Here is a 16,267-nt window from a genome sequence, read left to right on the forward strand (position 1 = left end):
ATTTGGCTTAGGAGGGCATGGCAGGTCTCGGCAGGAATTTAACCCTGCTGTGTCCTGCAGAGATTAGGTTCCCCTGTCTATCCCATGCTAGCAGGCTCTTTATTAGGCAGTTCCTCCCACCACTCCTGGCCTGAACGTTGGTTCTTAGTCAGTTTGCCTGCTACTGTAGTGTTACCTGCTAGTGACTTGTTAGTTTTTGGTTAGTTGGTGTGTGTGTGTGTTTTTGCTTCTCCCATTATTGACCCGGCTCGTATACCTATCCAGTCTGACTTCTCTGCTCCTCACCTCGGCTAGGCATTCTGATCCTGTGCTGCTTGCCTCGACCTTGGACTGTCTGATCACGTATTTGTCTTTGCCCTTGTGTACCTTGTACCCATGCCTCTGACCCACTGGTTTGCTGCTGCAGTCCCAGGCACTGCCCTGGAATAGTACCTGGTATCTACTGGCAGCCCAGTCTATCCTCAGCATCAGAGGCTCTAGTGAAGACCCAGTAGATACCTAGTAAGTCCGGCCCATGGAGTAGTGGGTCGACACCCTCCAGCGTTACATTCAGACTGCCAATGGGTTTCTTAATTTTTTTTTTCCCCCCAATTTTTATCTACTTTTTTCTTTTATTTCACACATTGTGGCCCCCATGTGGTCATAAAAGACCTTTAGGGGGAATTTCAATATTTAAATACAGTATAGACCAAAAGTTTGGACACACCTTCTCATTTAAAGATTTTTCTGTATTTTCATGACTATGAAAATTGTACATTCACACTAAAGGCATCAAAACTATGAATTAACACATGTGGAATTATATACAGTACTTAACAAAAAAGTGTGAAACAACTGAAAATATGTCTTATATTCTAGGTTCTTCAAAGTAGCCACCTTTTGCTTTGATGACTGCTTTGCACACTCTTGGCATTCTCTTGATGAGCTTCAAGAGGTAGTCACCGGAAATGGTTTTCACTTCACAGGTGTGCCCTGTCAGGTTTAATAAGTGGGATTTCTTGCCTTATAAATGGGGTTGGGACCATCAGTTGTGTTGTGCAGAAATCTGGTGGATACACAGCTGATAGTCCTACTGAACAGACTGTTAGAATTTGTATTATGGCAAGAAAAAAGCAGCTAAGTAAAGAAAAACGAGTGGCCATCATTATTTTAAGAAATGAAGGTCAGGCAGTGCGAAAAATTGGGAAAACTTTGAAAGTGTCCCCAAGTGCAGTTGCAAAAACAATCAAGCGCTACAAAGAAACTGGCTCACATGAGGACCGCCACAGGAAAGGAAGACCAAGAGTCACCTCTGCTTCTGAGGATAAGTTTATCCGAGTCACCAGCCTCAGAAATTGCAGGTTAACAGCAGCTCAGATTAGAGACCAGGTCAATGCCACACAGAGTTCTAGCAGCAGACACATCTCTTCAACAACTGTTAAGAGGAGACTTTGTGCAGCAGGCCTTCATGGTAAAATAGCTGCTAGGAAACCACTGCTAAGGACAGGCAACAAGCAGAAGAGACTTGTTTGGGCTAAAGAACACAAGGAATGGACATTAGACCAGTGGAAATTTGTGCTTTCGTCTGATGAATCCAAATTTGAGATCTTTGGTTCCAACCACCATGTCTTTGTGCGGCGCAGAAAAGGTGAACGGATGGACTCTACATGCCTGGTTCCCACCGTGAAGCATGGAGGAGGAGGTGTGATGGTGTGGGGGTGCTTTGCTGGTGACACTGTTGGGGATTTATTCAAAATTGAAGGCATACTGAGCCAGCATGGCTATTACAGCATCTTGCAGCTGCATGCTATTCCATCCGGTTTGCGTTTAGTTGGATCATCATTTATTTTTCAACAGGACAATGACCCCAAACACACCTCCAGGCTGTGTAAGGGCTATGTGACCAAGAAGGAGAGTGATGGGGTGCTACGCCAGATGACCTGGCCTCCTCAGTCACCAGAACTGAACCCAATCAAGATGGTTTGGGGTGAGCTGGACCGCAGAGTGAAGGCAAAAGGGCCAACAAGTGCTAAGCATCTCTGGGAACTCCTTCAAGATTGTTGAAAGACCATTTCTGGTGACTACCTCTTGAAGCTCACCAAGAGAATGCCACAAGTGTGCAAAGCAGTCATCAAAGCAAAAGGTGGCTACTTTGAAGAACCTAGAATATAAGACATATTTTCAGTTGTTTCACACTTTTTTGGTTAAGTATATAATTCCATATGTGTTAATTCATAGTTTTGAGGCCTTCAGTGTGAATGTACAATTTTCATAGTCATGAAAATACAGAAAAATCTTTAAATGAGAAGGTGTGTCCAAACTTTTGGTCTGTACTGTACATTTTTATTATTGCAATTATGCAATTGACTCCACTCCCCCTTACCTTGAAGAAGCTATACGCAAGACGAGCACTGGGTTCTCTCTATTGCCACTCATGTTACTTACCCAGCTCTGACTTACTCCATTGGCAGGTTATTTGTGTGTTCTATGCACTGCTTGTATTTAATCTGTCTGTTTAACACTTCTTTTATAATCTATCTGGCTGCACTAATCACTTTAAGGCTATGGCACACGATGCAGAAATGCTCCGGATTTTTCCTGAGCGTTTCTGCATCTCCCTGGCAGAAAAAACACATGCGGATTGTACTTGCGGATTGTACATGCGGATTGTACATGCATTTTCCTGCCAGGGACATGCGGATGTGAAGCGTTCTTCACATGCATTTCCACATGCGGGGTGACAGCGCTTTCCAAGCGATTTTAGCATCACTTGGAAAGTGTTTGACAACTTGGTCACACTATATAAATCCATGCAACAGGCATGGATTTATATAGTGTGACCCGAGAGAATGGTAAAAAATAAATATTATACTTACCTTCTGATGGCCTGCTGATGTTGGCGGTCGCGTGACCCGTCACATGACTAAATTACGTCATGGCAGGTCCTTTTAGACCATCACAAGCTGCCGGCAAGCCAGAACGGATTGGAAAAGGACACCGGGGGCCATCAGAAGGTAAGTATAATGTATATTTTTTATTTTATTCTATTTTTTTTACAGGTACCATGGTACCTGGGTCTGGAGGAGAGTCTCCTCTTCTCCAAACCCGGGTACCATCCACACATTGAATCGCATGATATCCGCATGTGCACATGACGCACCCCTGGGCCTGTGTCGCGCAGCTTTGCGCACGCGGGAGCTTACCCGGAGCCGGATCTGTTGAGGGTTGTAGTCTCGTGGCGGTGACCCGGTCCGTGCCCAGGGAGTCAGACTAAGTGGCGCTGTATTAGTGGTAGATGTTGTACGACTACGCCACCCGTTGAATGCAGCGAAGGAGCTGCCGCTGCAGGGCAGACCGCTGAGGCCGGTGGTAGGATTGTGCAGCGTGATAGTATCACCCCCAACGGGAGGGGTATGGCCTCAGGGCAGCCGACGTGGATGATGGGGGTAGCAGGAACCACTCGGAGATGGTACGGTGTAGTTCAGGGTCTTTACTGGTGACAAAGATAGACCCTCCCGGAGTACTGGCTAGCTATTGGGGCCTGGTCAGTCCTTGAGCAGATGGGATCTCCCCTGGCCAGGCGGAGTTGTAGGCCTCCCAAACTAACTGTACTCTTCTGGCTACCTTGCTAGAGGCGGGTATAAGTAGCCCACGTCCCTGAGTGTACCGTGTGGTGCTCACCCGTATGGCCGGTGACTCGGGGCCTTCTAGTAGCTTCCGCTCCACGACGGCGGTGCTGGTCCCACGCGTGTGACCGTGCCTTCGGGTTTCTTGGCCAGAGGACCTGAAATCCCCTGCCGGTCGGTTTCTGCTGCTGGATAGGAGTTAGTCCCCACAGCCTCGGACTCCGGGTCCGGTGATAGCTTCTCAGTCAGGGCGAGCTCTGCAGCTGCCAGCCCCTGACTCCTTGTAGTACTGCTCCCACAGAGCTCCTGTTGTTTCTTCCTATGCTGCTTCTCTTCTCTGTCTCTACTTCTTCTCTACTCACTCACCCTGCCTCAGCCCTAGGTTTATATAGGGGAAGTTCTTCCCCTCCCAGGACTGGGCAGGAGGTGTGGCATGCACAGGATCCCTGACCAAGAGACCTCCCACCTGCTCTCAGACATAACATTGCTGTTACTGTGGAAACCAGACCCCTGGGGTGCCACATTCCCCCCTAGTGAAATTTAGTACTCCGGGACTAAACATATTTTTAGAAAAACATAACAAGGTATAAACAATAATAATACAATAAGAAAAACACATAAAGATGGTTACGGCGTGTCCGCAACCGGGTGCAGTTTTGAAGAAAACAAAGGTGTCCATTTCACCAAAAACAGGGAGACGTAACCAGGTAGGGGTCTGTCCTGCCCCGAGTCCTTAACAGTCTTTAGTCCATTCCTAAGTTACGCTCCAACCATGTACAAGGATTCCCGGTAAATCCACCAAGGACTCCTATAAATAACTAGAAACACATAATTATACACAAGCAACAAGAAAAACAGGTAACCACAAATAAAACAATTTATACACTTCAAATCCTCCAACGTGCGGGTAACTGGCCTCTAGTGGCCCTAGTAGACCTACGGAGCTGACTGTCTAGCCCCGAACTACAGGGTGTAGGAACTGTCAAGGGTAAACTGGGCAGCTGTCTACCGGCTCTTTGACTCACTAGGGGTACGGCAGGCTCACTATAAGCAGAGGGTTGATCCTCCTGTTCTGCTTGTGTGGAGTCTTCTGCCTCCTGGACCGGCTGCTCTTCCAGCTCTACCTGTTGCTCCGTAGGCACTTGGGATGCTGGTTGGAGGAACGTGAGGACGGGTACCACAACTGCACCATTGACTTGAGTCCAGGACCGAGGGAAGTCTCCGAGCACAGTACTAACCATATCTTCCCTTTCCCCTACGGGTCGATGGTCTTCCTGTTCCTCTTCAGGGTTCCGTAGCTGTTCAGGACACTTCTTCAGGTGATCCCGGGATACAATGGCTATGGTCTCCCCTCCGTCTTTACTGATGGTACAGACTTTCGGGTTCTCGTGGCTTGAGGGCAGTACGGTGTACGGGTCCTTCTCCCACTGGTCGTCCAACTTGTGGAGCCGTCTTTTCCTCTTCAAGACCTGCTCTCCGGGTACCAGGGGAACAGCGGGAGCATACTGGTTGTAAGTTTTCTCTTGTCTTTCCCTAGCCTGACAGAGACTTCGCTCCACGCTCTCCTGTACTTTCCGGTACTGCTGCTGCCTCTCTGTGTCCCAGTCTGCTTCTGGTGAAGTGTCCTCGGGTGTCAGGACTCCCATTTCCAGGTCAACAGGTAACTTACCAGGTCTCGCCCTCATTAGGTAAGCCGGGGTACAGTTGGTGGAACCTACCGGGATGTGGTTGTATAGGTCCACTAGATCGGGCAGCTTCTCAGGCCACAGACTGCGTTCTTCCAGGGGCAACGTTTTCAGGAGATCCATTACCACCTGGTTCATTTTCTCACAAAGTCCATTAGTTTGCGGATGATAGGGTGTCGTCCTTATCTTCCGGCAGCCATACAGATTGCAGAATTCCTGGAAGACCTCCGCTTCAAAGGCAGGTCCCTGGTCCGTCAGCAGTTGGTCCGGGTACCCGTGTGGACGGCAGAAGTGCTGCTGGAAGGCTCTAGCTGCTGTTTGAGCCGTTAAGTCCTTAACGGGGACGACAACCAAGAACCGGGAGTAATGATCCACAATGGTTAACGCGTAGACGTAGCCACTTCTGCTTGGGGTCAGTTTTACATGATCCAAGGCTACCAGTTCCAACGGCTGCCGGGTGACGATGGACTGCAGGGGAGTCTTCTGGCTGGCACGGTCCTTCCTTCTTAGGTTGCACGGGCCACAGTCTCTGCACCACCTCTCGATGGTTCCCCTCATGCCTACCCAGTGGAACCGCCCACGCAGCAGGAACTCCAGCTTCTTCCATCCGAAGTGTCCAGCCCCGTCGTGGTATGCCTCCATCACCATGGCTGCGTCTCTCCGTGGCACCACTACTTGCCAGATTAGTTCATGCGTCCGGGAGTTAACCATTCTGCGGCACAACTTCCCCTTGTAAAGGAACAGTCGACTCTTCTCAGCCCACAGTTGCTTGGCTTCCTCCGGAGCGTCTGGGTCAAGGCGAGCCTCTGGCCGAGTCAGCATCTCTTTTACCAGCCGGACGGCAGGGTCACTGTCTTGCGTTTCCTCCCAGTTGTAGTGAGGCAAGGGGTTAAACGTAGCGGCTTGCTTACTCCTTACCCGATGGGAATACTGGATAGTCCCATGACGGTGGAACGCGGGGAGTTCGACTTCTTCCAGTCCCTCTGGATCCTCTCCTACGTCCGGTAGGTTTGGCATCCTGGACAGGGCGTCCGCGTTGGTATTGGAGCGTCCTGCCCGGTATATGATTGTGAACTCGTAGTTGGACAGACGGGCCATCCATCTCTGCTCTAGGGCACCGAGTCTTGCCGTGTCCAGGTGTGTCAACGGGTTGTTATCCGTGTACACGGTGAACCGGGAAGAAGCGAGGTAGTGCTTAAAGCGTTCGGTGACTGCCCACACCACTGCCAGGAACTCTAGCTTAAATGAGCTGTAATTCTCAGGGTTTCTTTCGGTGGGTCGCAGTTTTCGGCAAGCGTAAGCGATTACTCGTTCTTTCCCCTGCTGGATCTGGTACAGTACGGCTCCTAGCCCGATGTTACTTGCGTCGGTGTAGAGGATAAAGGGCTGGCTGTAATCAGGGTACGCCAGGATTTCATCCCCCGTGAGGGCCATCTTCAGCTGGCGGAAGGACTCTTCTTCTAACTTCTCCCATTTGAAGGGCGGCTTCTGGTTCTTGGCCTTCCGGGACTGGCCTATCAGGAGGTCCTGCATAGGAGCTGCCTTTTTGGTGAAACCGGGGATGAATCTGCGGTAATAGCCTACCAACCCGAGGAACTGCCGCACTTCCTTTACACTGGAGGGACTTGGCCATTCCTTAATTGCGGTGATCTTATCAGGGTCGGGAGACACTCCATCAGCGCTCACCACGTGTCCCAGGTACTGCACCTTTGGTTTCAGGAGGTGACACTTGGAGGGTTTCACCTTTAGGCCGTAGCTTGCCAGAGCTTCGAACACTTCCGCCAGGTGTTTCAGGTGGTCCTCATACGTCTTGGAATATACGATGACATCGTCCAGGTACAGCAGGACCGTCTCGAAGTTTCTGTGGCCCAGACAGCACTCCATTAATCGTTGGAAGGTTCCTGGTGCGTTGCAGAGTCCGAACGGCATGCAGGTAAACTCGCTAAGTCCCATCGGGGTGGTGAATGCGGTCTTCTCCCGGTCCGCCTCTGCTACAGGAACCTGCCAGTACCCACTAGTGAGATCCAAGGTAGAGAAGAAGTTAGCAGATCTTAAAGCAGCCAAAGACTCCTCTATCCTTGGTAAGGGGTACGCATCCTTGTGTGTGATACGGTTGATTTTCCGGTAATCTACACACATCCTCATGGTGTTGTCTTTCTTTTTGACTAAGACTAGTGGAGCTGCCCAGGGGCTACAGCTATCCCTGATCACCCCAGCCTCCTTCATGTCTCTAAGCATCCCCTTGGCGTGTTGGTAGTGTGCAGGGGGTACGGGTCGATACCTCTCTTTTATGGGAGGATGGTCTCCCGTGGGGATGTGGTGTTCTACCCCCTTGACTCGCCCGAAGTCTAACGGGTGTTTACTAAACACTCTCTCGTACTCTTGAACCACCCGATAGACTCCCTGTTTCTGGTGTGAGGGAGTGGAGTCAGTACCCAAATGTAGTTGCTGACACCAGTCCTCCATTGTTTTCTGAGAGCCGTTACCTTCCTCCGGGGAAGATGGAGGCAAGGGTTCTACAGACTGTATGGAATCTTGATTGATGGTATACAATTTGGCTAGCGTGGCATACCGGGGCAGGTACACTTCCCTCTTCCCGATATTTATTATGCGAACGGGCACCCTCCCATGGCGTACATTGACCACCCCCCGTGCTGTCAAAATGGTGGGCCTACTGTCTGAGTAAACTGGTTCTACCATTGCCTGGTAATCTCTACCTCTCAGACCAATAGCTGCCCGGCACCAAATCATCATTTCACTTTTCGGGGGCATGGCAATAGGGAAAGGGTCACACATTCGCACGCTACCAATCTCACCACCGGAGAGTTCTAGCTGTTGCCGTCGCATCAGTGCCCGGATCTCTTTCTGGAGCACTCGCTGCTGGCCGGAGCTGGCGTTCTTGGCAACCTGTTGTAAAAGGAAAATCACCTCTGCAAGACAATTTTCAATTACATTAGTTCCTAGAGTTATCTTTGGGTGACTCTCGTGTTTGTCAATGTCTACAATGATCAGTCCCTGTGCTGCCAGTTCGACTCTACCGATTTTAATGGTCACCTCTTTAAATCCAATCTGTGGCACGGGCTGACCATTGCTAGCGATGATACTCAAGTCGTCGTCAGGGTAGCGGGTGATATCCGAGTCATTCCAGTACTGCTTGAAGAGCACGTACGGGATAGTGGTGACCTGTGACCCGGTGTCCAATAGGGCACTCATAGGGATGCCATCCAGTACCACAGGCAAGACTGGACGTCCTCCCACATATCTGTCGCGCCAGTTCGATAGGCCTGATGATCTTTTTCCTGGGGGTTGGCCCTCTACCCCAGGTTGTGCCAGTTTAAAGGACAGTACCTTGCCATATGTCCGGGTTGATTGCAGCGGCGGCAGATGGGTTGTCTGTCCTCGTTGTATCGGTCGCTGGGTCTTCCTCTGGCCGGTGGGGTCCTCCTTGGTCGACGCCACGGGATGTCCTCCGGTCCGGATGCCAGCTGGATCTTCCCTGGAGTGGAAACCTGTAAAGACTGCACAGTTCGGGTTAGCGCAGCAACGCTTTTAGCTAGCTCTTGGACCTGATGGTGCAGGTCTGGAGCCGGGTCATTGTTCAAAGCCTGCGCATCAGCTCCCACAGGCCCTGCCGACAAGGGCGCCGCCTCCTGGTGGTAAGTGGTAGTGGGGCGTCTGTGGGTCACAACGCCACCTGGTGCTGGTTCTCGGAGCACCCGGATGGCTCTGTCCTTGAACTGTGCAAATCCCAGATGAGGGTCCTGTAAGGCCATTGCCCGCAACTGGGTTCGGTGGGCATTGCAATATAAACCCTCTATAAATTGTTCAGTCAACAGCCTGTCCTCGTCTCCCACGCCGTCAGGGTCGGTCTGCTTAATGGCTCTCAGGGCCTCTTGTAGGTTCAGGGCATAGTCCCTTATACTCTCATGTGCCCGCTATTTGCACCGGTAGAATCTAAGCTTGATCTCGGCTGAGGTGCGGGTATCAAAGGTGTCCCTCAGCCGGGTTAGTATCTCTGCGACAGTCCTCCTCCCAGGTGGCCAGGACTTTACCTCCCTTTGGGCTGCCCCGGTTAATTGGGCCACCAGGATGCTCACTTTTTGCTCCTCTGTGAGGGGATACACCTGGAAGAGGCTATCGAGCTTTTCTCTAAAGTCATGCAGGGTATGTGACTCCCCTGAGTACTGGGGTAGCCAGGCTGCCCCCGGGATATAGGGCATGGTGAAAGGCATGACCGCAACGGCGGTGGCGCTGGCGGGGGTTGAAGCGGTGAAGCTCTCCTCCGTATCCGACATCCTTCTCCCCCCTAGTGGACCGTGGCCTACTTTGCGATGATCCTCTTCCGTAGGCCGCGGCTCCGCAGTGGATCGTCAGGGTTGAGGACCTTCTGTCGCGCTCCTGTGACGTCGGCGTCTGCTGGGCTCCTTCCAGGACCTTACGCAACGTCCGGACGTGAGGCGGGGCTTCAGTTTCTCGCGCGCTTTCGGAGTCCACGCCCCTTTTCTTCCCGCGCGGCATCCTCAAGATGGCGTCCAATGGCGGGAAAACTCCACGGCTGGCGGGAAGAAGGCCGAAGATGGCGCCGAATGGCGGGAAAACTCCACCGATGGCGGGAAGGAAGCGGAAGATGGCGCCGGATGGCGGGAATCTTCACCACAGGTAAGTTGAACAGTCTTTTTCAGGCACGCAGTACCCGGTGGTTGCGGGCACGAAATCCTGCCGACTACGCCAAAAGTTGACGCACCCCTGGGCCTGTGTCGCGCAGCGTTGCGCACGCGGGAGCTTACCCGGAGCCGGATCTGTTGAGGGTTGTAGTCTCGTGGCGGTGACCCGGTCCGTGCCCAGGGAGTCAGACTAAGTGGCGCTGTATTAGTGGTAGATGTTGTACGACTACGCCACCCGTTGAATGCAGCGAAGGAGCTGCCGCTGCAGGGCAGACCGCTGAGGCCGGTGGTAGGATTGTGCAGCGTGATAGTATCACCCCCAACGGGAGGGGTATGGCCTCAGGGCAGCCGACGTGGATGATGGGGGTAGCAGGAACCACTCGGAGACGGTACGGTGTAGTTCAGGGTCTTTACTGGTGACAAAGATAGACCCTCCCGGAGTACTGGCTAGCGATTGGGGCCTGGTCAGTCCTTGAGCAGATGGGATCTCCCCTGGCCAGGCGGAGTTGTAGGCCTCCCAAACTAACTGTACTCTTCTGGCTACCTTGCTAGAGGCGGGTATAAGTAGCCCACGTCCCTGAGTGTACCGTGTGGTGCTCACCCGTATGGCCGGTGACTCGGGGCCTTCTAGTAGCTTCCGCTCCACAACGGCGGTGCTGGTCCCACGCGTGTGACCGTGCCTTCGGGTTTCTTGGCCAGAGGACCTGAAATCCCCTGCCGGTCGGTTTCTGCTGCTGGATAGGAGTTAGTCCCCACAGCCTCGGACTCCGGGTCCGGTGATAGCTTCTCAGTCAAGGCGAGCTCTGCAGCTGCCAGCCCCTCACTCCTTGTAGTACTGCTCCCACAGAGCTCCTGTTGTTTCTTCCTATGCTGCTTCTCTTCTCTGTCTCTACTTCTTCTCTACTCACTCACCCTGCCTCAGCCCTAGGTTTATATAGGGGAAGTTCTTCCCCTCCCAGGACTGGGCAGGAGGTGTGGCATGCACAGGATCCCTGACCAAGAGACCTCCCACCTGCTCTCAGACATAACATTGCTGTTACTGTGGAAACCAGACCCCTGGGGTGCCACACACATGTAGTGATGCGGATGTCATGCGTTCTAATGCAAATCAATGGCGGCGAAAACGCCGCGATTCCGCAAAATAATTGGTAGTGCTGCGGATTTTTTCGCAATGATAAACCGCAGCGGAAATTTTCGCAGCATGTGCACAGCACATGCGGATTATCATTGGGGAACATGGCAGGCCTTCTACCAAGCGTTTTTTAAGCGTTTCTGCAGCGGAATTGCCGCTGTGGAAACTCTTAAAAAACGCATAGTGGGCACGCAGCCTAAATGTTTGACACTATTTGAACTATTGTTAAATGTGAAATGCAAACTTTTGTATGGCCACTCGGCCTTAATCTCTAGACTTTTTTTTTTTTAATTATTACTGCTGCCATCAGCCATTGGATTAATCTAACGCTTCATATCAGCAGCTATTTGATTTTTTTTTTTTTTTTGTATCATTTTAACTACGGTACACATTTATTGGATCTTGGAATTTACATGACATTAGTCCCTATTATACACTGGGTTGCCTGAGTGACATAGTATCTCTGTGTACACTCTCCACTTTTCTATTTGTTTTTTATGTCTTCTTTTTAATTTAATAAAAGTTATTTCATTTTACTCTGAGGCGCTATACTTTTTTTTTTTCTGTAGGTTTTTGGGTTTATTCTCTTTGTTTTATTTTTTTTCCCCAATCTTTTATTTACTTTTTTATTTCACACATTGTGGCCCCCATTAGGTCATAAAAGACCTTTAGGAGGAATTTCAAAATGTAAATACATTTTTATTATTGCTATTATGCCAGGCCCTATTACAGTGGAAATTCAGCCTCCTGCTTGCACTGGAGAGCTGATCGGGGTCTGCTAAGGTCAAGCAGCAACTGCTCCCTCCTGGCACCCGACGATCACATGATTGTTAGGACAGGGGGAGGAAATACTATCAGCACTTCCTAAACTGTACAAACATTGCTCATTCAGTGCTGTCTATACAGTGCTCAGGAAGGTAGAGATGATTATAAACCATTCCTGCCTTCTTTATAGAGAGTCTGGGTGTTTCTGACAGAGTGTTTCCCAATCCTGTATTGGAATGATCTCTGTGGAGCTTCTGACTCTGCAATGCTGTTTCAAAATGTCACTTCAGAGTAATATGCAGACCGGCCTGAAGCTTTAAGTCATTGGGTGGTCCGTAAGCAATTAATCTAATTTATGCTGGAATCATAGAATGTTAGAGTTGGAGGGGACCTCCAGGGTCATCATGTCCAACCCTCTGCTCAATGCAGGATTAACTAAACCATCTCAGACAGATGTCTGTCCAGCCTCTGTTTGAAGACGTCCATTGAAGGAGAACTCACCAATAGTGTTGAGCGAGTATGTTCTATTAACCCTTTCGCCGAGTATGCTCGGGCCGAGCACCGAGTATTAATAGCTGCTCTGTGATATGGTTGAATCGATCCCGTGTGCATGATTTGCAACTGTTTGACAGCTTTATTACATGGGAGGAATGTCTATTTATTACACATTCCTCACATGTAATAAAACTGTCAAACAGTTGCAAATCAAGCACACGGGAGCGATTTAACCATAGCACCGAGCAGCTATAAATACTCGGAGCTCGGCCCGAGCATACTCGGACAGAACATACTCGCTCAACACTACTCACCACCTCTCGTGGCCGCCTGTTCCACTCATTAATCACTGTCAAAAAGTTGTTTCTAATATCTAATCTGTATCTTCTCTCTTCCAGTTTCATCTCATTGCTTCTCATGTTTCCATGTGCAAATGAGAATAAGGCTGATCCCTCTACACTGTGATATCCCTTTAGATATTTGTAGACAGCTATTAAGCCTCCTCTTAAACTTTTTTTTTGCAAGCTAAACGTTCCCAGATACTTTAATCGTTCCTCGAAGGACATACTTTGCAGTCCGCTCACCATCCTGGTAGCTCTTCTCTGAACTTGTTCCAGTTTTTCAATGTCTTTTTTAAAATGTTGTGCCGAGAACTGGACAAAGCATTCCAGGTGACGTCTGGCCAAGGAGCAGAAGAAGGGGATAATTACTTCACGTGATCTAGATGCTATGCTTCTCTTAATACATCCTTGATCTGTGTTTGCCTTTTTTAGCTGCTGCATCACACTGCTGACTCATGTGCAGTCTGTGATCTATTAGTATACCCAAGTCTTTTTCACACGTTCTGTTGCTTAGTTCTATTCCTCCCATTCTGTAGATATGTTTCATGTTTCTTGCCCAGATTTAGAATCTTGCATTTTTCCCTGTTAAATACCATTCTATTAGTCACTGCCCATTGGTCAAGCTTATATAAATCCTTCTGAATCCTTTCTCTGTGTTCTCAAGTGTTAGCTATCCCACCTAGCTTTGCATGGTTTGCAAATTTGTTTAGTTTACCTTCAGTTTCCTTATCTAGATCATTTATAAAAATGTTGAACAACACTGGGGCCAAGACAGAGCTTTGTGGTATCCCACTTATAACACTCTTTTAATTGGATGTGCAACCATTTATTACCACTCTGAATACGATCGCTGAGCCAATTATGAATCCACCTAACCGTAGTCTTGTCAATCCCATACTTGGGCATTTTTTCAATAAGGATAGTATGAATGCCTTCATTTAGCTCTAGGAATAGATGTGGCTAATGATAATTTTATTATTTTTTTCAATTTTCGATCAATGTTATGTGAATAATATAAAGGATGGTTAACTTGTAGGATATTTCATAAGTGCTAATAGCTGTTTTCTTTCTCTAGATTTATATTAGAAGAACTCCTATGATTTATATACTCAACCTCATCATCCCAGCATGCTTCCTGGTTTTCCTAGACGTTGCCAGTATGTTCATTCAGAGTTACTCCGAAAGGCTGGGTTTTAAAATTACCATTGTTTTAGGGTTTTCTGTACTTCTTTTGATTCTGAATGACATGTTGCCCAATTCGGATAACACTCCTATGTTAGGTATGTTCCCTCAAGGACCATTGTAGTTTGAAATGTTTCAAAAATAGTAATAATTATCACAGATTTAAAGGATTTAATTTTTTTTTGTAAATTGAACATTCTTCTGTTTTTTTTGTAATCCTGATCCATTTTAGGTATTTTCTGTTGTATTTGTATGGCAATGATGGTCCTCAGTATCCTCGGAACTATTGCTACCTTATACATGCTGGAGCAGTCCAATACCAATGCAATTCTCCCACTTTGGATAAAGAAAGTTGTCTTTAGATATTTGGCACGAATATTATGCTTCAAGAAAGCTATAACAGCTGAACTTGTCACATTAGTCACTGTAGATAATGGTGAGTGTAAGAAAAAAAAAAAGGAAAATGTAATTTACCTAGACAAAAAATCATTGGCTCATTTAGCTTTTTGTCATTTTACAGAACCTGACAGTGCGAAAAAAGTTGTGACAAACGAAGAAAAAGACAGAAAGAAAAAGAAGCATTTTGAAAAAGAAACAAATAGCCAAGAAGTTAAACTTTTGAAAAAACTTTTGTCACAAATTTTGAAAATTCGTGATGACTTGAATTTTGCTAAGGAAGAAAAAGAAGCGCAATCAGACTGGTTGATAGTAGCACAGATCGTGGATCGACTGGTCCTTGTTTTGTATCTCATGACTGTGTCATTGATCTTCACAATAATGATCTGCGTGTGGACCTTATGGTGAATGTACTGTATATACAGATTCAATAACCCGCTGTACCGACAATCCGCTGCCTTGGAGTAACCCTGGACTCTGCCCTGTCCTTCAAACCCCACATCCAAGCTCTCACCACCTCCTGTCGCCTCCAGCTCAAAAATATTTCCAGAATCCGTCCTTTCCTCAACCCTCAATCTACTAAACTTCTTGTGCATGCCCTCATCATCTCCCACCTCGACTACTGCAACATCCTCCTCTGTGGCCTACCTGCAAACACTCTCGCACCCCTCCAGTCCATCCTTAACTCTGCTGCGCGACTGGTTCATCTCTCGCCTTGCTACTCCTCTGCGACCCCCCCTCCCATTCCTCCAGTTCAAACTATTAATACTGACCTACAAAGCCATCCATAACCTCTCTCCTCCATACATCTCTGAACTAATCTCCCGATATATTCCCTCACGTAACCTCCGGTCCTCCCAAGACCTCCTTCTCTCCTCCACACTTATTCGTTCCTCACACAATAGCCTCCAATATTTCTCCCGAATATCCTCCGTCCTATGGAATTCTGTGCCTCAACACGTCCGATTATCCACCACATTCGGATCCTTCAGACGGAACCTGAAAACCCATCTCTTTAAACAAGCTTACAGCCCGCCATGACCTTGCTTGCTGCCACCCCCAACAACATCAGAGCTACTGCAATCCCCCAACCTACTGTCTCCTTCCCCATTCCTGTAGAATGTAAGCCCGCAAGGGCAGGGTCCTCTTCCCTCCTTATCAGTCTATCATTGTTTGTTTGTTTACTGTAAGTGATATTTTTACTTGGTATGTAACCCCTTCTTATGTACAGCGCCATGGAATCAATGGCGCTATATAAATTAATAATAATAATAACCCAGACCGAGAACATCATGGGATCTCTGATGCTGTCAGTTCAGTTCACTAAACATATGGATGGTCAGGAATGCCTAGCCTTAAAATGGTGCAAAAATACACCTGAAACGCATTCATGTGAAACTGATCTATGTCAGAAAGTCACATACAATATGTAAGCTACATTATATTGGGAGGAATCATGTTAAAGGGAACCTGACAGGTTCCCCATGCCTCCTAAACCAACAACAGTTGTATCTTCCTGTCTAAATTTCTCAACACTTTTTTGTGACCCTGTTGACTATTTGTAACAAAACTTTTGATGGTTCTGTGATCGCACCCCAATATTTTAGCACTTTCATGAGTGCTGCTTCCCTCTGTAACACTTGTAACAATTTTTTACTATTCAGAGTCAGGTAAATCTCTTTTTTTGGCCAATTTTGCCTGAGGAAAACAAGCTACCTAATAATTCTGCACATCCTCATAAATGGTGTTGTATCTTTAGACGGCACCCTCTCATTACAAAAGTACACATCACCTGATCTGCTTCATCCAATAAGTATTCAAGTTTATACAGCTTGGAGTTGGAACATCTGCATAAAATGATGATATGGCCAAAAGCTCACTTGCCTAATAATTGTTCACACAATGTATGTATTGCTTATTTTACTTTTTATTATACCATTAATTCTACCAAGCATAGGTGTATGTGAACTGGGCTGAGGACCATCCTGGCATGAAGTTGCCA

At 48.2% G+C, this 16,267-nt stretch overlaps 1 protein-coding gene across 1 annotated transcript in view; it reads left to right on the forward strand.

The window, feature by feature from the left end:
- The window catches only part of LOC141174676 (5-hydroxytryptamine receptor 3A-like), a 99,146-nt gene extending 84,473 nt beyond the window's left edge, over positions 1–14,673 (forward strand). The window contains exons 7-9 of the mRNA XM_073659598.1: positions 13,763–13,967; positions 14,102–14,305; positions 14,390–14,673. Of these exons, the coding sequence (XP_073515699.1) occupies positions 13,763–13,967; positions 14,102–14,305; positions 14,390–14,673 (693 nt within the window). The remainder of the gene's footprint in view (positions 1–13,762; positions 13,968–14,101; positions 14,306–14,389) is intronic.
- The last annotated feature ends 1,594 nt before the right edge of the window (positions 14,674–16,267 follow it).

The sequence above is a fragment of the Phyllobates terribilis genome, unplaced genomic scaffold (assembly GCF_046119375.1).
Source record: "Phyllobates terribilis strain yellow unplaced genomic scaffold, ASM4611937v1 Scaffold_13__5_contigs__length_258822181, whole genome shotgun sequence".
Lineage (NCBI taxonomy): Eukaryota > Metazoa > Chordata > Amphibia > Anura > Dendrobatidae > Phyllobates > Phyllobates terribilis.